This window comes from Manis pentadactyla, chromosome 2, assembly GCF_030020395.1.
Source record: "Manis pentadactyla isolate mManPen7 chromosome 2, mManPen7.hap1, whole genome shotgun sequence".
Taxonomy (NCBI): Eukaryota; Metazoa; Chordata; class Mammalia; order Pholidota; family Manidae; genus Manis; species Manis pentadactyla.
Window position 1 is genome coordinate 163,549,594 of NC_080020.1, and position 25,084 is coordinate 163,574,677.

The 25,084-nt window shown below is 37.5% G+C and overlaps 1 protein-coding gene across 1 annotated transcript in view; it reads right to left on the reverse strand.

The window, feature by feature from the left end:
- Nucleotides 1–25,084, reverse strand: part of KCMF1 (potassium channel modulatory factor 1) — an 86,131-nt gene that overhangs the window by 29,507 nt on the left and 31,540 nt on the right. Inside the window, exon 2 of the mRNA XM_036931031.2 lies at nt 7,623–7,790. Within this exon, the coding sequence (XP_036786926.1) occupies nt 7,623–7,790 (168 nt within the window). The remainder of the gene's footprint in view (nt 1–7,622; nt 7,791–25,084) is intronic.

Sequence of the window (25,084 nt, forward strand, 5' to 3'; positions counted from 1 at the left end):
ATGAATGCATTGCATTCTATTTCCTCCTTTAATTCTGTTAGTATTTGTTTCACATATGTAGGTGCTCCTGTGTTGGGTGCATAGATATTTATAATGGTTATATCCTCTTGTTGGACTGACCCCTTTATCATTATGTAACGTCCTTCTTTGTCTCTTGTTACTTTCTTTGTTTTGAAGTCTATTTTATCTGATGCAAGTACTGCAACTCCTACTTTTTTCTCCCTATTCTTTGCATGAAATACCTCTTTCCATCCCTTCACTTTTAGTCTGTGTATGTCTTTGGGTTTGAAGTGAGTCTCTTGCAGGCAGCATATAGATGGACCTTGCTTTTTTATCTATCTGGAACCCTGTGTCTTTTGATCATTGCATTCAGTCCATTTACATTAAGGGTTATTATCAGTAGATAAGTACTTACTACCATTGCAGGCTTTGGATTCGTGGTTACCAAAGGTTCAAGGGTAGCTTCTTTACTATCTAACTTAACTCACTTACTATGCTTTTATAAACACAGTCTGATGATTCATTTTTTCTCATGCTTCTTTTTCTTCCTCCTCCACTCTTTACATGTTAGGTGTCTTATTCTGGAAACTTTGTGTATCCCTTGACTGACATTCTGAATAGCTGACTTAATTTTGCATTTAGTTAGTTTAGTTGGTCTACTTCCTTTGCTGTGGTTTTATTTTCTCTGTTGACAGTTATTTAGCCTTAGGCATACTTCCATCTAGAGCAGTCCCTTTAAAATACACTAAAGAGAGATTCAAGATGGCAGCATGAGAGGTGAGATGGAGAATTCCTCCCCAAACCGGAAACAGTATGAAAATATACTTAATTGCTACAACTAACCCTAAAACAGCAATAAGAAGGCTGAACCAGATTGCATGCAGACCTCATGAACAGAGGAGACCTCAGGAACAGAGGGTAACGTAGGAAAGCCTTTATCACGTGGGACCCAAGCCCTTCCCCGACCCCAGTTCATGGGCAGGAGGAAGAGAAACAGAGTGGGGAAGGGGGTGGAAGCCTAGAACTGCTGAACACGGAGCCCTGGAGGTCTGCTTTGGGAGCAGAAACCTACAGTGTGTGATGTTCTGGACGCTGGGAAGCTTAGACAGGTAGAGTGCTTGAGAGACAGATTGTGGCCATTTGTGGAGGAGGGGATCCACACCCAGCCGTTCTGGGACAAAGGAAAGGCAGACAGTTTGAGAGGCTCCCTAGTAGTGAGAGGGCTGCTCAAGGAGCGGGGTTTGCAAGGAGCCTGCTGCATGGGGGAGGAGAGAGCTGGACAAGGTTGTCTGGGTGCGCTCTGCCCAGCTGGTTGGGAACTTTGAGGAGCTTCAGGTGCCCCATCCCCTTGGCTGCCTGCTCAGCTCCAAGGCCACGCACTGTGACATGCAGCTTGCTGCACCTTCCTCCTATCCTGCCGCACTGGTTTGCAAACTGGCAGTCACTCTGCTGGCATCAGGCCAGCCAGAGGGAGGCCCCACCTACAACAGCTATAGACACAAAGCACAGAGGCTTACACCTGTGTGCTTGGCACACTGGTTCTGACACTTGAGACAGGCACCGCAGATGGGAATCAACAAACAGGTCTTTTCTCCCCCCAGGCACCAGCTCCGCTCCCCTGTGACTCCCAGCCTCACTCTAGGGGCTGAGCAGCTCCAGAGACTGGAGCTTCTGTGCACTAGTGGGCACCACATACAAATAGGAAACGTCAAAGGAACCTGGTTCAGACCAAAATATCACAAACCCTAGAAAAAGGGCCTAATGAAACTGACTGAAAGAGAGTTCAAAATAAAAATCATAAACATGGTTATGGAGGTACAGAAAAGTATTCGAGAACTCAGGAACGAATTTAAGTCAGAGATTTAATCATTAAGAAATTCCATATCTGAAATGAAACATACAATGGAAGGATTTAAAAGCAGATAAGATCTAGTAGAAGAGACGGTAAATGGAATAGAAATTAGAGAAGAGGAACACAAAGAAGCCGAGGCACAAAGAGTAAAAAGAATCTTTAAAAATGAAAGAATATTGAGAGAACTGTGTGACCAATCAAAATGGAACAATACTCGTATTATAGGGGTACCAAAAAAGAAGAGAGAGAAAAAGGGATAGAAAGTGTCATTGAAGAGGTAATTACTGAAAACTTCCCCAATCTGGGGAAGGAGATAGTCTCTCAGGCCATGGAGGTGCACAGGTCTCTCAAAACAAGGGACCCAAGGAAGACAGAAGCAAGACATATAATGATTAAAATGGCAAAGTTCAAGGATAAAGACAGACTTTTAAAAGCAGCTAGAGAGAGAAAAAAGATCACATACAAAGGAAAATCCATCAGGCTATCATCAGACTTCTCAACAGAAACATTACAGGCCAGAAGGGAGTGGCATGATATATTTAACACAATGAAGAAGAAGGGCCTTGAACCAAGAATACTATACCTGGCAAGGTTATCATTTAAATTTGAAGGAGAGATTAAACAATTCTCAGATAAGAAAAAGTTGAGAGAATTTCCCTCCTACAAACCATGTCTACAGTGCATTTTGGAGGGACTCCTATAGATGGAAGTATTCCTAAGGCTAAACAGATGTCACCCAATGGATAGACAAAGAGCCCAGAATGATTCATAACATACAAAGAATGGAGGAGGAAGAAACAGGAGGAAAAAAAAAGAAGAACCTTTAGGTTGTGTTTGTAATAGCACACGAAGTGAGTTAAATTAGACTGCTAGGTAGTATGGGAATTACCCTTGAACCTTTGATAACCACCAATCTAAATCCTGCAATGGCAATAAGTACATACCAGTCGATAACTACCCTAAATGTAAATGGTCTGAATGCACCAATCAAGACATAGAGTCACTGAATGGACTAACAAAAAAAGACCAGTCTATATGTTGCCTACAAGAGACTCACTTCCAACCCAAAGACATACACAGACTGAAAGTAAAGGGATGGAAAAAGATATTTCATGGAAATAACAGGGAGAAAAAAGCAGGAGTTGCAGTACTTGTTTCACAAAAAATAGACTTCAAAACAAAGAAAGTCACAAGAGACAAAGAAGGACATTACATAATGATAAAGGAGTCAGTCCAACAAGAGGATATAACTATTATAAATATCTATGCATCCAACACAAGATCACCTACATATATGAAACAAATACGAAGAGAATTAAAGGGGGAAATATAACGCAAAGAATTCATTTTAGGAGACTTCAACAGACCACTCACTCCAAAGGACAGATCAACCAGACAGAAAATAAGTAAAGAGACAGAGGCACTGAACAACGTATTAGAACAGATGGACCTAATGGACATCCACAGAACACTCCATCTAAAAGCAACAGGATACACATTCTTCTCAAGTGCACATGGAACATTTTCAAGAATAGATCATATACTAGGCCACAAAAAGAGCCTCAGTATTTTCAAAAAGATTGAAATTGTACCAACCAGCTTTTCAGATCACAAAGGTATGAAACTAGAAATAAATTAAACAGAGAAAACGAAAAAGCCCGCAAACACATGGAGGCTTAATAACATGCTCCTAAATAATCAATGGATCAATGACCAAATAAAAAGAGATCAAGCAATATATGGAGACAAATGACAACATTAATTCAACAACGCAAAAATCTGTGGGATGCAGTGAAGGCCATGCTAAGAGGGAAATATATTGCAATACAGGCATTCCTCAGGAAAGAAGAACAATCCCAAATGAACAGTCTAAACTCACAATTAATGAAACTAGAAAAGGAAGAACAAATGAGGTCCAAAGTCAGTAAAAGGAGGGACATAATAAAGATAAAAGCAGAAATAAATAAAATAGAGAAGAACAAAGCAAAAGAAAGAATCAATGAAAGCAGGAGCTGGTTCTTCGAGAAAATAAACAAAATAGATAAACCACTAGTCAGACTAATCAAGAAAAAAAGAGAGTCTACACACATAAACAGAATCAGAAATGAGAAAGGAAAAATCACCATGGACACCACAGAAATACAAAGAATTATGAGAGAATACTATGAAAAATTATGGGCTAACAAACTGGATAACCTAGAAGAAATGGACAACTTTCTAGAAAAATACAACCTTCCAAAGCTGACCCAGGAAGAAACAGAAAATCTGAATAGACCAATTACCAGCAAAGAAATTGAATTGGTAATCATAAAACTACCTAAGAACAAAAGTCCTGGACCAGATGGTTTCACTGCTGAATTTTATCATTTACTGAAGACCTAATACCCATCCTCCTTAAAGTTTTCCAAAAAGTAGAAGAGTAGGGAAGACTACCAAACTCATTCTAGGAGGACAACATTACTCTAATACCAAAACCAGGCAAAGACGCCACAAAAAAAGAAAATTACAGACCAATATCCCCGAAGAACATAGATGCAAAAATACTCAACAAAATATTAGCAAACTGAATTCAAAAATACATCAAAAAGATCATCCATCATGATCAAGTGGGATTCATCCCAGGGATGCAAGGATGGTACAACACTCGAAAATCCATCAACATCATCCACTACATCAATAAAAAGGACAAAAACCACATGATCATCTCCATAGATGCTGTAAAAGCATTCGACAAAATTCAACATCCATTCATGATAAAAACTCTTAACAAAATGGGTATAGAGGGCAATTACCTCAACATAATAAAGGCCATATATGACAAACCCTCAGCCAACATTATACTTGATAACGAGAAGCTGAAAGCTTTTCCTTTAAGATCAGGAACAAGACAAGGATGCCCACTCTCCCCACTTGCGGAATACAAAATTAATACACAGAAATCTGTTGCATCCTTATACACTAACGATGAAGTAACAGAAAGAGAAATGAGGAAAACAATTATATTCACAATTGCATCAAAAAAAAATGAAATATCTAGGAATAAACCTAACCAAGGAAGTGGAAGACCTATACCCTGAAAACTATAAGACACTCTTAAAAGAAATTAAACAGGACACTAATAAATGGAAATTCACCCATGCTCTTGGTTAGGAAGAATTAATATTGTCAAAATGGTTACCCTGCCTAAAGCAATCTACAGATTCAATGCAATCCCTATCAAAATACCAACAGCATTCTTCAATGAATTAGAGCAAATAGTTCTAAAATTCATATGGAACCACAAAAGACCCCAAATAGCCAAAGCAATCCTAAGAAGGAAGAATAAAGAAGGGGGAATTATGCTCCCTGACTTCAAGCTCTACTACAAAGCCACAGTAGTCAAGACAATTTGGTACAGGTACAAGAACAGAGCCACAGACCAGTGGAACAGGATAGAGAGTCCAGATACTAACCCGAACATATATGGCCAATTAATATTTGATAAAGGAGCCATGGACATACAATGGGGAAATGACAGTCTCTTCAACAGATGGTGCTGGCAAAACTGGACAGCTACATGTAAGAGAATGAAACTGGATCACTGTAATTTACACACAAAAGTAAATTCGAAATGGATCAAAGACCTGAATGTAAGCCATGAAACCATAAAACTCTTAGAAAAAATATAGGCAAAAATCTCTTGGACATAAACATGAGCGACTTCTTCATGAACATATCCCCCCGGGCAAGGGAAACAAAAGCAAAAATGACAAGCTGAAAAGCTTCTGTACAGCAAAGGACACCATCAATAGAACAAAAAGGCATCCTACAGTAATGGAGAATATACTCATAAATGACAGATCTGATGAAGGGTTGACATCCAAAATATATAAAGAGCTCACGCAACTCAACAAACAAAAAGCGAACAATCCAATTAAAAAAAAATGGGCAGAGTATGTGAACAGACACTTCTCCAAAGAAGAAATTCAGATGGCCAACAGACACATGAAAAGATGCTCCACATCACTAGTCATCAGAGAAATGCAAATTAAAACCACAATGAGATATCACCTCACACCAGTAAGGATTGCCACCATCCAAAAGACAAACAACAACACATGTTGGCCAGGTTGTGGAGAAAGGGGAACCCTCCTACAGTGCTGGTGGGAATGTAAATTAGTTTAACCATTGTGGAAAGCAGTATGGAGGTTCCTCAAAAAGCTCAAAACAGAAATACCATTTGACCCAGGAATTATTCCACTTCTAGGAATTTAACCTAAGAATGCAGCAGCCGAATTTGAAAATGACAGATGCACCCCTATGTTTATTGCAGCACTATTTACAATAGCCAAGAAATGGAAGCAACTAAGTGTCCATCAGTAGATGAATGGATAAAGATGTGGTACATATACCAACAGAATATTAATCAGCCATAAGAAGAAAACAAATCCTACCATTTGCAACAACATGGATGGAGCTAGAGGGTATTGTGCTCAGTGAAATAAGTCAGGTGGAGAAAGACAAGTACCAAATGATTTCACTCAAATGTGGAATATGAGAACAAAGGAAAAACTGAAGGAACAAAACAGCAGCAGAATCACAGAACCCAAGAAAGGACTAACAGTTACCAAAGGGAAAGGGACTGGGGAGGATGGGTGGAAAGGGAGGGAGAAGTGGGGGAGAAGAAAGTGGGCCTTACAATTAGCATGTATAATGTGGGGGGTGGGCACGGGGAGGGCAGTGAACACAGAGAAGACAAGCAGTGATTCTACAGCATCTTACTACGCTGATGGACAGTGACTAATGGGGGGTATGTGGGGGAGACTTGGTGAATGGGGGAGTCTAGTAAACATAATGTTCCTCATGTAATTGTAGATTAATGATACCAAAAAAAAAAAAAAGAAAAAAAAGAAAAAAATTAACTCAAAATCGCTCAAGACCTAAACATAAAAGCTAAAACAATAAAACTCTTGGAAGATGACATCATTTTAAATCTTCATAATCTTGGATCAGGGAATGGTTTTGTAGACATGACACCAAAAGGACAACAAAGGAAAGAAATAAACGACAGTATTCAAAGTCAAAACTTTTGTGTTTCAAACCACACCATCAAAAAAGTGAAAAGACAACACATGGAATGAGAGATATTTTCTGCAAATTATCCATCTGATAAGGAACTTGTATATAGAATATATAAAGAACTATTAAAACTTAATAATAAAAGTACATTACCCAATTAAAAAATGGGCAAGGGATCTGAACAGACATGTCTCCTAAATATATACAAATGGCCAAATAAGCAGAAAAAAAGATGGTCAACATCATCAGACATCAAAGAAATGCAAATCAAAACCATGAGATAGCACTTTTCACCAAGTAGCATGGCTATAAACAAATATAGTTAATAATAGGTGCTGCCTAGGTAAGAAATTATAGCATGAAACATTTATACTTTTTCTTATGGACTGAGAATGTTGTCTTATCAGTTGTAGAAAAAATCTTTCTGATAACTATTGCAAGAATATTTGTGTACTGTTAGCAAGAACAGTGTTTAACCTTATTCTGAGGCACACTTCCATTTCATACCTGATCAGTTCTATATATTCTAAATGAGTTTCATAACAAATAAACTATGATTAAGAGAAAGAATTAGAATATAGAAGATTTATGTTATTTTTAATGAATTTGGAGCCACTGGGGTTAGTTTTAGAACATTTTGCCTTTACTTCTTCACAAACACATACATAAAATTCTAAATGATAATCGATTAAAATGTTAACTGAATACATACCAAAATCTACCCTTGTTAATATGCACTGCATTGGGTGGTCAGTTGTATGTCTTGTTGTTGTTGCACCACTTTCATAACAAGATGCACAAAGATCGTAATCGTAGCAAATTAAACACTTATATCTGCGACCTCGAAAATTTCCTTTTAAACATGCATCACAGCTGACACCTATAAAAAAAGAAGAACACGTTAATTAGCAGTTGTACAAGGTCACTCTCTATTTCACTTTTATAAATTTAAAGTGAACATTTAACCCATACTGCCTTTCCTTAATGTCTAGAAATGACTTAGTAAAATGACTGGAGAAATTCCCAACAATGCGGCAGATTTGTTACCCTGATTTACACTCTTAATTTAAATAAAATATTTAGGAAAGTGTAAAGATACCATTTAGAATGCCTTTATGAGCTAGCAAATGGGTAAAAATCAAGTGAAAGAGGAACTGGTAACTGGAATCACTAAAGGTGGTGGGCATTTATTTGTCAAAGGAGGTAGAAATCTGAGCTTAGATTTTCACAGCATTGCAGGACAAAGCACAGGAAGTGAGGACTGAGGTCTGTGGAAAGTTTGAGTGTCCAACAGGCAATGCCTCATGAAACCCAGACACTAACATACCCTCCATGTATTAGCAACCTAGAAATCTTCCCCGGGGATTACGGAACTTGCCCTAGTGAAATTTCCCTCTTCCTTGGGCACAAACCACCAACACCTCCTGAAAAATTGTAACCACAAACCAGTCCAGTGCTCTTAGAAGTGCACAGACCCAATCAGACTACTCAATGCTTCTAAGTGGTTCTCAGGTTAAGAATATAGTTTAATGTGGCCCTAAATTAGCATCAACACCATGCATCTGACAGAAATAAAGCTCTTAAGGATGAGAGTTCATACACAAAATATACACAGAAAACAAAGCACCACCAGAAAGTAGCAGAGAGCAGAAAAAGACTGGCAAAGGGTTTATATCTGAACTGGCTACCAAATAATACTTAACAGGTTAAAAGGAATAAGAGAGAAAGCTTGAAAAGCAGCAGCAACCAACAGATTTGTAAATGAACTGAACATCTACATGTAAAAAAAATTAAAATTTAAAATTCAGTGGGCAGGTTTAATAGCAAGAAAAGCCTTTTATGTGTATGTCATACGCTTGTTTATGCAGAAAACCCAAATACAACTAAATTATTAGAATTAGGTATTTGAAGCAATGTTGCTAAATACAAAAGCAATTCAATGAAATAGTGATTGTACTTCTTAACTCCAAAAAAGATAGAAAAAAATGTATTATTAAAAAATATGCCATTTATGATTCCATTTTTATGAGGCATCTAGAGGAGTCGAATTCACAGGAAAAGTAGTAGAAGAGTGTTTACGAGGGGCTGGGTTGGCAGGGAGTAGGGAGTAGTATTTAACAGGTATAGTTTCAGTTTGGGACGATGGAAAAATTCTGGAGATGGGTAGTGGTAGCAGTTGCAAAACAATGGGAATGTACTTACTAGCAGATGCAAGAAGTTAAAATGATAAAAAAAAATAGTAAGGAGGCACTGAACAACACATTAGAACAGATGGACCTAACAAACATCTACAGAACTCTACACCCAAAAGCAGCAGGATACACATTCTTCTCAAGTGCACATGGAATATTTCAAGAATAGATCATATACTAGGCCACAAAAAGAGCCTCAGTAAATTCAGAAGGACTGAAATTGTTCCAACCAGCTTCTCAGGCCACAAAGGTATGAAACCAGAAATAAATTATGAAAAGAAAACAAAAAAGCCCACAAACACATAGAAGCTTAACAACATGCTCCGAAATAATCAATGGATCAATGACCAAATTAAAACAGAGATCAAGCAATCTATGGAGATAAGTGAAAACAACAACTCAACAGGTCAAAACCTGTGGGATACAGGGAAGGCAGTTCTAAAAGGAAGGTATATAGCAATACAGGCTTACCTAGAGAAAGAAGAACAATCCTAACTGAACAGTCTAAACTCACAATTAATGATGCTACGAAAAGAAGAAAAAATGAGGCCCAAAGTCAGTAGAAGGAGGGACATAATAAAGATCAGAGCAGAAATAAATAAAATTGAGAAGAAGAGAAGGATAAAACAATAGAAACAATCAATGAAACCAGGAGCTGGTTCTTCAAAAAATAAAACAGATAAACCCTTAGCCAGACTTATAAAAAATAAAAAAGAATGGACACACATAAACAGAATCAGAAATGAGAAAGGAAAAATTACTATGGACATTACAGAAATACAAAGAATTATTAGAGAATGCTATGAAAAACTATGTGCTAACAAACTGGGTACCCTAGAAGAAATGGACAACTTTCCAAGACTGACCCAGGAAGAAACAGAAAATCTAAACAGACCAATTACCAGCAATGAAATTGAATTGGTAATAAAAAATCTCCCAAAGAACAAAACTCCTAAACCAGATGGCTTCACTGCTGAATTTTATCAAACATTTAGACCTAACAACCCATCCTCCTTAAAGTTTTCCAAAAAGTAGAAGAGGAGGGAATACTTCCAAATTCATTCTATGAGGCCAGCAAAACTCTAATATCAAAACCAGACAAAGACACCACATAAAAAGAATATTACAGACCAATATCACTGATGAACACAGACGCAAAATACTCAACAAAATATCAGCAAACCAAATTCAAAAATATATTTAAAAAGTCATCCGTCATGATTAAGTGAGATTTATTCCAAGGATGCATGATGGTACAATACTCAAAGAAAATCCATCAACATCATACATCACATCAACAGAAAAAAGGACAAAAATCACATGATCATCTCCATAGATGCTGAAACAGCATTTGACAAAATTCAACATCTATTCATGATAAAAGCTCTCAACAAAATGGGTATAGAGGGCAAGTACCACAACATAACAAAGGCCATATTTGATAAACCCACAGCCAACATCATACTTAATTAACAGTGAAAAGCTGAAAGCTTTTCCTCTAAGATCAGGAACAAGACAAGGATGCCCACTCCCCTCACTTTTATACAACATAGTACTGGAGGTCCTAGCTATGGCAATCATACAACACAAAGAAATAAAAGGCATCCAGATAGGTAAGGAAGAAGTCAAACATGTCATGTTTGTAGATGACATGATATTGTACATAAAAAAAACCCCTAAAGAATCTACCCCAAAACTACTAGAACTAGTAACTGAATTTAGCAACATTGCAGGATACAAAATTAATACACAGAAATCTGTTGCATTCCTTTATACTAATGATGACATAGCAGAAAGAGAATTCAGGAAAGCAATTCCATTCACAATTGCATAAAAAAGAATAAAATACCTAGAAATAAACCTAACCAAGGAGGTGAAAGACCCTCAAAACTACAAGACACTCATGAGTGAAATTAAAGACAACAATAAATGGAAATACATCCCATGCTCATGGATAGGAAGAATTAATATTGTCAAAATGGCCATCCTGCCTAAAGCAATCTACAGATTCAATGCAATCCCTATCAAAATACCTATAGCATTCTTCAATGAACTAGAACAAATAGTTCTAAAATTCATATGGAACCACAAAAGGCCCTGAATAGCCAAAGCAATCCGGAGAAAGAAGAATAAAGCTGGGGAGATTATGCTCCCTGACTTCAAGCTCTCCTACAAAGCCATAGTAATCAAGACAATTTGGTAATGGCACAAGAACAGAACCACAGACCAATGAAGCAGAATAGAGAGCCCAGACATAAATCCAAGCATATACTGTCAATTAATATAGGATAAAGGAGCCACAGATATACAATGGCGAAATGACAGCTTCTTCAATAACTGGTGTTGGCAAAACTGGACATCTACATGCAAGAGAATGAAACTGGATTATTGTCTAACTCCATACACAAAATTAAACTCGAGATGGATTAAAGACATGAATGTAGGTCATGAAACCACAAAACTCTTAGAAGAAAACATAGGCAAAAATCTCTTGAATATCAACAGGAGCAACTTTTTCCTTAACATTATCTCCCCAGGCAAGGGAAACAAAAGCAAAAACGAACAAGTGGGACTAGATCAACTAAAAAGCTTCTGTACAGCAAAGTACACCATCAGTAGAACAAAAAGGCATCCTACAGTATGGGAGAATATATTCATAAATGACATATTCAATAAGGGGCTGACATCCAAAATATATAAAGAGCTCACATGCCTCAACAAACGAAAGGCAAATAATCCGATTAGAAAATGGGCAGAGGATCTGAACAGACACCACTTCAGAGAAGAAATTCAGATGGCCAACAGGCACATGAAAAAATGCTCCACATCACTAATTAATAGGGAAATGCAAATTGAAACCAGAATGAGATATCATCACACCAGTTAGGATGGCCAACATCCAAAAGAGAAGGAACAAAAAAATGCTGGCAAGGATGCAGAGAAGGAGAACCCTCCTACACTGTTGGTGGGAATGTAAATTAGTTCAACCACTGTGGAAAGCAATATGGAGGTTCCTCAAAAAACTAAAAATAGAAATACCATTTGACTGAGGAATTCCACTCCTAGGAATTTACCTGAAGAAAACAAGATCCCAGATTCAAAAAGACATATTCACCCCTATGTTTATTGCAGCACTATTACAACAGCCAAGATATGGAAACAACCTAAGTGTCCATCAATAGATGAATGTATAAAGAAGCTGTGGAACATACACACAACAGAATATTATTCAGCCATAAGAAGAAAACAAATCCTACCATTTGCAATAACATGGATGGAACCAGAGGGTATTATGCTCAGTGAAATCAGCCAGGTGTAGAAAGACAAATATCAAATGATTTCACTCATTTGTGGAGTGTTAACAACAAAGCAAGACCGAAGGAACAAAACAGCAGCAGACTCACAGACTCCAAGAAGGGACTAGCAGTTACTAAAGGGAAGGGGGTGGGGAGGGAGGGAGATGGGGATTAAAGGGCATTATAATTAACACACATAATGTAGAGGCGTCACAGGGAAGGCAGTATAGCATACAGAAGACAAGTAGTGACTCTACAGCATCTTAGTATGCTGATGGACAGTGACCGAAATGGGGTGTGTGTGGGTGTGGGGGGACCTGATAATACAGGTGAATGTAGTAACCGCAATGTTGCTCATGTGAAACCTTCATAAGATTGTGTATCAATGATACCTTGATTAAAAAAAAAAGAAAGTCCCGACCTCGCCTGTGCCTTCCCCAGCATCTGCTGATATGTGCTGTGCACCTACCATGCCCATGCGGGCAGAGCGACAAGGGTCAGGCTCATACTGGGGCTGCTGCTCCTACCCACACAGATTTATTCAAATCAAACAACCCTTGCAACACTTTCAAGTAATTCCTCCCAGAAGTCCTCCACTGCCCCAAATCCAGCCAATGCTACCACCAAGGCATCTGATGGTGCCCTGCAGTCAACAGTCTCCATGAACTCATTTTCCCTTCTGTATTGCTACTGTTATGGGAATCAGGCCAAGAAACATCTATACTTTCTGATCTTCTAAACCCAAACCAAATGGCATCTAGATGTCCAGTGTGACAAGACAAAACAGGCCTTCGCTGAATCTGCTAATTCCACATTTTATTTTATTGACACAGAAAATATTGAGGATCCCAAATTTGATTGGTTTGAAGAACATGTGAGTGTCTGACTACAGGGTGAAGGTCAGTATTAAATCTGTTGGAGTTTCATGTACAAGATGAAGAGAGACAACATCCAAAATTAAGAATTTCCTTAAATGTGGCTTAAGAATGGACACATAAAACTGGTACTGTGAAAATGAGAATAGATTTTATCTTATTCAGAGATAAAGGATGTGGAATAGAGATTCTGTTTTTTCATTTGATTCATTAAATCTGTAAGGCCATAAAAGTTAGGTAATTGAAAAGAGCTTCCATAATCCTATCTATATGTACATTAGAAGGAACTTCTAGGCATTGCTGTACATCCTCAGTGTGTTGTTTCAGCACTGCCAATTTAATGCTGATGTACTCGAGATGAAGTTCGACATTGTTAAGCTATCACTGTTCTGTTGGGAATGGAACCCTTTCCTCAGAGGTTTGGATTTGACACTGCATTTGATTTTTTATATAGTAATTAACATGTGCCAGGGCGATGATGGATTGAATCTACTCCAAATCCAAGCATAATGAGTAAATTTTGCTCATACACTTACTATCTATTCCTATTCAACAAGAGCACCGGATTTATTTAGCTAACCTGGTTCCAAAGAGTAGAAGTACACTGAACTCAACTGATTTCAAAATGCTTTTTATTGCTGCATATACTGAATACTTTCTATAATTTAAAAAAATTATCTGTTTTGAAGGTAAAATTGAAAAATCCTGAAATAAAAAAGATAAATATGTGAAGGAGCTGAAACTGTAAATCAAGTATTTGGGAAGTGAAGACTGGAAGCTTATATAAATTTGGAAAAACTTTTATACTCTTTCTGTAAATACTTTAAAAAAAAACACGATGAAGCAGAAGAGCCATATTTAGAATACTTTATGTTATCAGTCAATATTTTTAGATAGTTAGAACACGGTCCTAAGCCTAAAAACGGGCTTGATTCTGGAAAGTAAATCTTTTCTTCAGAACCGCCTCCATGCACGGAAAGCTTTTTAAAATACGCACTCCCTAAAGTCTTTTGTTTGCATGGCCATGCACTGATGCTTAGATGTTCCAATATCTAATGTGGCTACAGTAGTCTTGATAACTAAAGTTATTTTTTTCCATCTTTAGAAACCTACACTGGAACAACCATATCCAACAGATCTCAAGCTACTTGTGCGTGTGAATGAACATTCCCTTTGTTTCATACCTGAATGCTGTAGGTCTTACTTTGGACTGTATATTGTGTTTGTGTATTTATGCTTTGATTCATAGTAACTTCTCATGTTATGGAATTGATTTGCATTGAACACAAGCTGTAAATTTTAAAAATGGCTGAGGGAAAAAAAAAATTAAAGTCCCTATAGAAAGTATTTTACCTTAAGAGACACAAGAGTTCAAATACTGTGAAATAAAATCTCACCTGAAGAGGCAAGACTGGAGAACCTCTAGGTGTTAGCATTGAGATCTATCGGATCAAAAAAATGTTTAGGTTTCCTTTATCCTATACTATATATACCCTGCAAAAACTGAGTTAATCTAATAACAAAGTACACAACTTGTCCTTGAATAATCTAGCTTTAGCCATACTGTATCATAAATAAATTCAGACAATCACCAGTTTGTAAAATTGTAGCTAACTAGCACAGACTACATAATAGTAAGTTATAGTGGGATATTTGTGATTCCCTATCTGAATAAGTTCGCCTAATAAGGTAAACAAAAAAAAGCAAGGGAATATAGTTTAAACTCAATTTTGACATTGGCATAGGTGAAATAAATGAAAAGAATGGTGTGTACCTGACAACTCCTATCTATAAAAGGTTTATCTCAGCGCATTCATATTCTCAACATTTACCTTTGTATTCAGCAGTTCTGTAAAATACATTAAAGCTATGAACTAAAATCAAAGGAAAGCATGCCCTCTAGTGGGAACAGGTATTTAAAAAGCCGTTAAAATAATATGTAAAGTCTTTTTCCCTTTACTTTCTAATGTGAAACAGAGGCTATTTATTTATTTAAAAATAAAAAGGCCAAAGGTTGACATAGCTTTTTGTTTTGCTTTAATGAAGCTTTTAATTACGGAATAGGGAGTTGGTGGGAAAGGAAGGTCAATAAAAGGCAAGCTATCTGTGAAGAACTCTGAAAAACACAACAGAAGTGGGCCCCACCTGAAATGTGAAGGCCTGGGATTTTACAGCAACTGTCACTGACAATTTATTTTGACTTCTAGATGCCACATTTTGGGGAGAAGACTTCTTTTTACTTCAGTGAATATCTAAGTATTATCTTGTCAGGGCCCATGCATCATGTTAACTTTTTAAAAAAGTGTATGTGTGTATATTATATGTGCTATACAATAATTTTAGGAGGGAGACATGCACAGAGAACTATGCCACTAAAATAGCTTTATAATAATAAAGGACAATTCCCAAGAAGAGGCTCTTTGCATTTTGGTGATTGAAAAATCATGTTCACACTTTGAAGAGGGTCTCAGATGAACCTGAAAGCAATGATGAAATGAACTACTGTAACTCAGTGAAAAGCAGAAGTAGCCAGAATTAAAGAAGATGGCCAAAGGATATTTCTAGAAGCAAAACTGCTGCAGGAAGGAATTTAACACAAATTTTATAATGCTTCTTGGGAAGCATTATAGCTGGGAGCCTAGATCTGGAGTAAAAAGCTTTTCCCTCTCCTATTAAAGAATCACAGAGAAAATACAATCATGCCTTGTAAAAAAAACTAAAGCAACTCTAGGAGTCTATTCCTTACAAAAAAAGCCCTATTATTTTTAGAATCAGCAACAGAACAAAATCTGTATTAAATATACATGTAACTCTACACATGGTTATTTAAAAAAAATCTATGCCATACAGTTAAAGAGAGACTTGAAAGGAGAGAAAATAGGGTAGAGAGAACCCTACAAACACATCATTCAAGAAAATATCTACAAGGTAGAGAAATTCCAGGGCTGAGAGAGGCTATACAGTTGGGGGAGGGCAAGATTCTGAAGAAGGAGAGCAGGGTGCCCGAGAGGAACATTAGCGCAGGGAAACACGGAGAAGCTTGGTTGAGTAGGTTTTGCAGTATGTGCTCTTCACACTTAGACTTGCTTGAAACTGTGATACATTTACCTGGCAATTTAAAACAACCTTTCTGTACTGGGACTCAGCTTTTTGACTTTTACCTTAATGTTTTTGGGTGGAATTCTATGAGTTCTGTGTAACAAGGAGCATCTAGCTATCCTTTCATTATTTACTGAATATCTACTATGTCCCAGGATGCAGCAGTGAAGAAAATATTTGCTAGGGATATAGCAATGAATAAAAATCTTTGCTACACAGAGCTAACTCTAGTGGTATTAGCAGTATTTCCATCATTATTGTGTGCCAAACAGTTTACATGTATTTATTGATCTTGACAACAAAGTCATGAAATATCTGGAAACTGGTAAAACTTCTTTTGTGGCTATGGACGATCCAAAGCTAGTTCAAAAATGCCCATCTTAGTGAACAGAAAGGCAGGGCTTGACATTTTATTTAAGAAATTCCTTATGCATTTTGTCAAAGAGAGGAGTTAAATTCGTCTCTAAAAGTTTTTAGTATAGAGGACGTTGGTCCACTTTGGAACAACTGGTTTTTTTGCCTTTATTTTTTTTAACTGACTTGCTTGCTTTCATAGAAATCCATTCCTGGCCTGTAAATCGAGCCTATCTTAGTAACAATGGACTGCTCATGAGTGAACCTAGGAAGAGCCTTTCAGAACCTCTGATCTGGAACTAGAGAAGATCTTCTATTGCTCAATCTACTATTATACTCAGCCATGATTACAGCTGTTTTCTGACGCATACATAAAATGAAGGAAGAGGAGGTGTGTATAAGGAGTGCCTGGGACAAAGCAGGAATTCAACGAGTATCTGTTGAATGAATCAAGTGAATGAAAAGGGAAGGGGATATTTTCCTAGAATAATAAGAGTTCAAAAAGAGAGTGAGGAAAAGGGATTAATGTGTGTCTCTAATAGACTTCTTGATGTAAGAATGACTGAATGATGAAAGTAGAGTGGGGGACAGGGGAGCTAAACAACAGGTACTTGTTTCCTATAGAAGAAAAGGAAATGAAGTAGGTAAAAACGTACCAAATATTTCTAGGCATCAGCCACCATTTGGCAACAGCCAAGGACAGCTTAGTCGCCAGCTGTAACAAATCATGGGGTTTTTGGGAAACCAGTTTTTGCCAGCCACCATTTTATACATAAAAATAAAAATAAAAAATAAAACCCCAGTATTTTCACATATATGTACAATTCCCTTTCGTCATTTGAAACAATGCACACCTGCACAGAAAGTACTGCTCTGTTTTGAAGGCCCTTCAGGCACGTCTATGGGGGTAAGACAGAGTCCCAGTTCTCCTAGAAGACCAGTGCCCTCAGAGAGAGTGATGACATTTACGACAATATCTAGGGATAATGTGATCATTTTGCAGAGAATTATAAAGAATACTAGTAAAAACTACATTAAATTTAAAATCATGGGGGCTAGTCTGAAAAAATTAAAACACTAAAAAAAAGATGTAACGTAACAGGCAAATCCCCCTCCCCTCCCCTCAACCCAGGGCTGTTCCCTCAATAACCAATGCGTGTTTAACTGACCTTGATGCCTCAGGCATCTGCTAAAGGCTTGGTCACTGAACTTTTGTTCTTTTTTTACAGATGAATAAATGGTGAGCCACAGGCACTAAGTAAACTGCTCCAAAAGCACACAGTCATTAAGTGGCAAATCACTGACTGACTCGTAGAAGGGTTACCAATGGAAGCATGCCTTCTGACAAAAGTAAATCTGTTTAAGGACTTTTTATTTACTATGGCATAGAGATATACATTTAACATCATATTTATAGTTTTTCCCCTTAAGTCTATTTTCTGAGACATTAGTTTGACCAATCACATAACTTTTCTAAAATGAAACCCTGAGGTTGAAGAATTACTTTTGAGGTAGGTACTTATAGGTATTTATCTATTTCCAGAGGTTGATAATCAATCATAGCTCTCCCTAAAGTCACTACTTTGTAAGTTCTTACTCTAAAGTAGTATTTTCTCAACTTTTTGAAAACCCATGCCCTATATTGGTAAATGTTTAAAAACATTACAATCTTCCTTACTTAAAATATCAATAAGCTAGAATCAATGTCTGGACTCTCTTTCAAATCTCAGCAGAACAACAATCATTATGACTATCAAATATGTTACTTTTCATTTTTGGTCTTTTCAAACATTTGAGGAAATCTGCCATACATACATCTTCAGAAAAGTAATCAACAAACTTTGGCACATGACATAACTACATAATGAAATATTAGAACCTGTGCTCCAATGAGCTAGTAGGCTTACACATTAATGTGTTAAGTCTCCACAAAGACGAACTGTGTAAGGATGTATACCATATAACCACTTATGTAAATTTTAAAATACACAACACAATACTCTATATGATTGTGGACACATTCCTATATGAAAGTCATACTGAAATGTGGATGGGAAGGATACACACCAACTGCAAGAAATGATAACCTCTGGGAGGCAGGGAGAGAGGGAAGGAAACAGAATGGAATCAAGATGGGTACAAAGCAGAATTCACCTGTATGTGTAAAGCCTTCTTTCTATGTTTAAATGTTTTATTTAAAAAACAAAGAAACTGACGTGGACAAACTCTCCATCCCATCTCAACTTGTAAAGTAACTTGTAAAGAAGTATGAGAGATGACTTTTGGTGACAGGATGGCTGGTTTTATGTTAAGGTATAAAAATGGGTATAACAACTGACCTAGTGAAATTACGAAGTAAAATTACCTTTTTTTTTGGCACCCGAGATGGATTCTACGTCTCATACTTTTTAATTCCTGCTAAAGTATAAACTAGTCACTGAATTTCAAGATAGGTGTTCACAGAGTGACTTCTCCCAAGCATATCATATGATCTGGCTACACTAAACAACTCACAGGCAATGTGAAGGTGGTGCTGCAGAGCACTGACACCAGGCTCTAGGCACTGTTTAGAATTCCTATCCATCATATACCTGGACGATAAAGTACAAATAGCAGTAGGGAGTTTCTTGGAAAGACAGAATACATGTATTTGTGTGAGAGAGAAGAATGTCATTTCAAATATCTAAAGGGTGAAACATACTTGATGGGATTTTCCCCCTTGGAATTTCCTGGTCTATAGTTTAAACACTTTTAAACTGATTTTTCTACAATTATTTGAGGGATGGGGAAGAAAACTGGAAATCTTTAATATGCTACAAGATAAGCAGGAGGGAAGGAGGAAACACACTTTTTAAATTGTATTTGTTTAATAGTATTTGAGCTAGAAACATCTGCACATGTATTTGTAATAAATTCCCAGTCAAGTAAGGCACACTACAGCTCTTTGTATTATAGTGAAAAAGATTTGTCCTTGTTCAGTATCAGGAGGTAACTGCACATTGATTTACCTTAGCAACATTACTCCAGTCAACAGAAATTTTTGAGTATCTACACTACCCATCTAGTGCTTAAAGTGTAACAGGGAATAAAGATCAGTAAGCAAGCAATTAAAATACAGTATGAGGAGTCAGGGACAAAGAATTATGGGGAAACAGCCAACATAAAAAAAATAAAAGAGAACATCTTTTGGTTGGGAGGGTACAACAGACCTCCATAATTAGTGCCATGCTGACACAACTCTTCATACCAAGCAGTCACTGAGGTACCTTCTCTTCAAAACATTGGAATACAACTTCAGGTCCCTTTGTTCTGCATTCCCTACATATAGAGCAGTTATTCTAAATTCACTCTCAGAAACCCACTATTTTAAGCTTAAGACAAGACTTAAGTCACTGCCTCTTCTCCCCTAGGCTAACCATTTAAAATCTAACAGGTCCTCAAAAATCCAATCTTCCACTGTTACATTATTTGTCTTTAATGTCTGCTCTAGTTCCTTCACTGATTTTAAGTTAAAGGTACCTACAGAAGACATAAAACTCTGGAGAAGACTAGAAGTAATTATCACAAAGTACAGAGAATAATCTGGTATGGGGAGAGAAGAGATGGTGTGTGTCTGATTCAGGAAGCATACTAACCTAATTTTAGATGTTAGATTTGAGGTGCTAATGAGATATGCAAGTTGAAAGATAGTGTAAAACAGTTGGATAGGCTGACCTTTGGGAAATTTCCTTTAAGAGAGGTCAGGAAGAGTGATACATGATGGCGTGGAACAGAAAGAAGGAAAGGACTAACTAAATATAAAGACAAAACAAAGAAAATCGTCAGTACTCATATAGTTTGAAGTAAATCTCTAGAAAATCAAGTTAATTGGTATTCAATATAAGTATCCAAAACTTTTAGATACAAAAACAAAAAACCACAAAATCCTGGCTTTAATATAAATATTATTCATATTTCTTCTTCCTTCTATTTATGAAATTACCAGCCATTATTCTAAGCAGTATGACCCTAGTAGGGCACCACCGAGAAAATGCATCCAGGCTGCATATGTATCAATAATGACAAATATATCAATAATGTCTTGAAATGTAACACTCAAAGGAGCAGTTCACTTGCTAAAGGAGGGTATGGTAATAACTTCAACCTAGAAAATTCAGAAGCAAACTTGAAAAGCATGTAAACAAATGACTTTATCTGCAGGATTTTAATCCTGTGAGATTACTGTCCTCATCAATTAAAGAAAAAAGCATATAGTAATCTCTATATTGCAGGGCTGTCACAGGCACATAAACATTAAATCTTCTTCCCTTCCCTCACATTTCAAGGGCATAAAGTAAAGTAGGCAGCTGGTCATTACTACTGTCTCTCAGCTCCATGCCTACCCTTCTATATATACTCTGCAATGCTGGATCTAGGAGGTGACTCTCAATCAGGGTTATTGTGGATCCCAGGGGATATCTGGCAATGTATGGGAACATTCAGTGGGTAGGAGGGAGATACTGGCATCAAGTGGGTAGAGGCATGGGATGTTACTGAATGCCCTACAAAAAGCATAGGACAGCCACCTGGCCCAAAATGTCAATGGTACTAAGGTTGAGAAACTATGGTCTTGGGTTTGCAAACTCAATTATTCAGACTCCCTTAGCAGCTGGCTTCTGGTTTGCATTCTGCCAATGGGAGAGCCTAGAAGGAGAGAGACTGTGTAAAGATGCATGGGAAGGTGGGGGGTGCACTCTGAACTCCTAAATTCTAGCAACCCCATCCCTTTTTGCAATTATGGAAATGTCTGTATCTATGGTCCATTTCAATAGCTACTAGCTAGTAAAATGCCTTGTCAGCTAAGTGAGCCTAGAAACAGCAGTGGGGGTTTCTTGGAAAGAGAGGATACATGTATTTGTGTGAGAGAGAAGAATGTCATTTCAAACAACTAAAGGGTGAAACATACTCAATGGGATTTTCCCAGTTCGAACTTCCTGGTCTATAGTTTACTGACTTGAGGGACAGTATTGGAATTAAAAAAAAAAAAAAAAAGACAACTTCATAAGGATAGGGTAAATAAGAGTAAACAATAGCAAAATTTTGGAAGCTGGAAAGCAGATGGATGAGTGGTAACTGAGTTAAGACAACTGAAGACAACTGAATCCTAGACTAGGTAAAGAGGAAAGCTAAGAAATAACCCAATTTACATTGAAGATTCTACAAACTGCCTAGATACTGCTGGAACAAGGGTTACGGTTGAGAACTGTTGGAAGCTGGAAGATGTAAAAGCTCTTTGAAATACAGTTAAAATTTCTAAACTGCCTTTGCATCATTACATTCCAAGTAAAAAGTGAAAGTTTATTTACTAAAGAGGGTAAAGCAGAGGGTCTCTGACCTGGGGAGCTCAAGGCACTGTCGATAGCAGCGTAAAGTGCATACTTTACTGGGAACAGGGCAGCTGGAGTTAAGTAAGTAAATCATTTCCAGAAGGAGGATGCAAGACAGAGAGAGAGAGAAAAACACGAGAATATTAAAGAGAAGAAAACTGAACACTAGTCTAGAAGTTTCATTATCCTGAAAGTGAGAAAATGAAAGGAAATAACCAAAGGAGTACTTCAAGAAAACTTCCCAGAAAAGAGGATATATGAGCTACCAGACTGAAAGGGCCCACAGAGTGCCCAACACAATGGATAAAAGGAGACCTACCAATCACATTTCAGAAGAGCAGGCATAAAAAGGAGATTCCAATTCCACTAGCTTCCAGGAAAGGTGCTAGAAGAGGGCAGTAGAGGTCACACACAAAGGCATGTTTTCAACAGGAACACTGTACACTAAAAGGTAATGCATTAATTAGGTATTCATCAGAGTTATGAAGAAAAGAATTCCCAAATTAAAATTCTACACTACAACAAAGAAAGTTATTGTTCAAGTAAGAGGGTAGTATAACAACATTTTCAGGTGTGTTAAGTTTTTAAAAAATTACTTCCCATGCATCCCTTCTCTAGAAACTAGACATATGTATTACCAAAAGAGGGAGATGGAATCTAGGGATAAGGAGACTCAATACAAGAGAGAAGCAATGAAAATCACCAGGAAACTAGATGGAGAAGCGGAAACTCCCAGAATGACAGCCATACAGTAGAGGAGGACAGGTAATGACACTGAAGCAGTGAGTGACACTCAAGAGGCATACATACTGAGTGGTTATCACCCAGATCCTGACATTACAGTATTAACTTGAAATTTAACACATTCAGAAAAGTATACAGGGACCATATATTTGTAAATGATTTATCTGATAAGGTGTTAACATCCAAAATATATAAAGAACACACACTTCAATACCAAAAAACCCCCAGATAACCTAATTTAAAAATGGGTAGAGGATCTAAACAGATATTTTTCCAATGCAGTAATACAGACGGCCAACAGGCACATGAAAAGATGCTCCACAACAGTAATTATCAGGGAAATGCAAATCAAAACCAAAATAAGACATCACCTCACACCAGTCAGAATGGCCACTATGCAAATGACAAGAAATAATAAGTGTTGGAGAAGATGTGGAGAAAAGGGAACCCTCCTTCACTGTTGGTGGGAATGTCAATTAGTGCAACCACTGTGGAGAGCAATATGGAGGTTCCTCAAAAAAACTAAGAACAGAAATACCACTCGACCCTGTATTCCACTTCTAGGAATTTACTCGAAGAAAACAAAACCCAATTCGAAAAAGATATATGCATCCCTATGTTTACTGCTGCATTATTTACAATAGCCAAGATATGGAAGCAACTTAAAGAGTCCATCATTAGATGAACGGATAAAGAAGAGGTTGTATGCATACACAATGAAATATTATTCAGCCATAAAAAGAAAGAAATCCTGCCATTGTGACAACATGGATGGACCTAGAGGGTATTATGCTCAGTGAAATGAGCCAGACAGAGAAAGACAAATACCATATGACTTCACTTATCTGTGGAATCTAAAAACAAAACAGAACAAAATGAACAAAATAGCAGTAGACTCATAGACACTGAGAACTGGTGTTTACCATGGGGGAGAGGTTGGGGTGGGTGGATGGGGTATGTAAGGGGGATAAAGAGACACAAAAATCTCTATCATAATATAAGTTGGTCATGGGAATGGTAGTAAAACATGGAGAATATAGACAATGATTCTGTAAGATCTTTCAATGTTGATATAACTGCACTACACACAATGTAACTGCACTAGTTGAGGTGAGGATTTAATAATGTGGGTAACTGTTTAATCACTGGGTTATATACTTGAAACCAATAATACTGTATATCAACTATAGTTCAATAAACAAAGTATATAAATCACAAACACATAGTATGGTTTTCACAAAGTAAACACATCTTGAGTAACCAACATCCAGATCAACTATCAGAATACTACCAGAACCCCAAAAGTCTCCCTCATGCCCCTTCTAGTAGTAACTACCCCAAGTTACTATCCTGGACTCTAACATCCTAGATTAATTTTGTGTATATGTATGTGTAAATACACATGCGTATGTATCAGTACTTGCAGTAATTTAGCCACTCATGCACATCTGAGCTGCCTGATGTACATATTCCCAGCTGAAGTCAGGCAAGTCAACTCCTTGCCTTGTTTCAGCTCTCGGTAACATAAGTACGTGCCCTTTCTGCAGTCTATTTAGTGCCCTATTTCTCTCATTTTTGTTGATGATTTTGTTGTTTAAATCCCAAGTATAGTGCTGAGGTGACGTCTAGAGTTCCTAAGTGCAAGAAGGCTTCTGACATGACTTACAGAGAAAATCTGTGTTCAACAAGCTTCATTCAGGCATGAATTATAGTGCTGTTGACTGAATTCTGTGTTAATGAGTCAACAATACATATTAAATAAGGTGTCTTTAAACAGACACACATATAAAACAAAGCTATACACTGATCTGTTGAAGAAAATGTGATCAGAAACTTTCAGGAACCTAGCCCTGAATTTCTTCCAGGAGCAATGGTTCAGTATTTGCTAGTTCAGTTTTCAAGGAAACTTTGTAGAACACAACTACCACAAATAACAAGAATCAACTACACATATACACACAATCACATAGTGTTATGTTTTCTTTTTAACCTGAGGGCAGAATGATGCCCTGGGAGTCTGGCCGAGGCTCAGCTGCTGGTCTGGATTTGGTGGGTCATGGCAGTGTGATGAAGTTCCTGGTCTCCCCTCCAGGTCAGAGGTCTGGCTGAGGGCCCCCACCCCAAAGTATTCTGCACTGACTGGCTTCTGGGAGCTGAGGATGGGTCACAGTGATCAGGCGTCCTCTGACCACATCTCTCTGGAAATCCATCTTGGTCCACACAAGGGCGCAGCCCAATCCCCACTCTG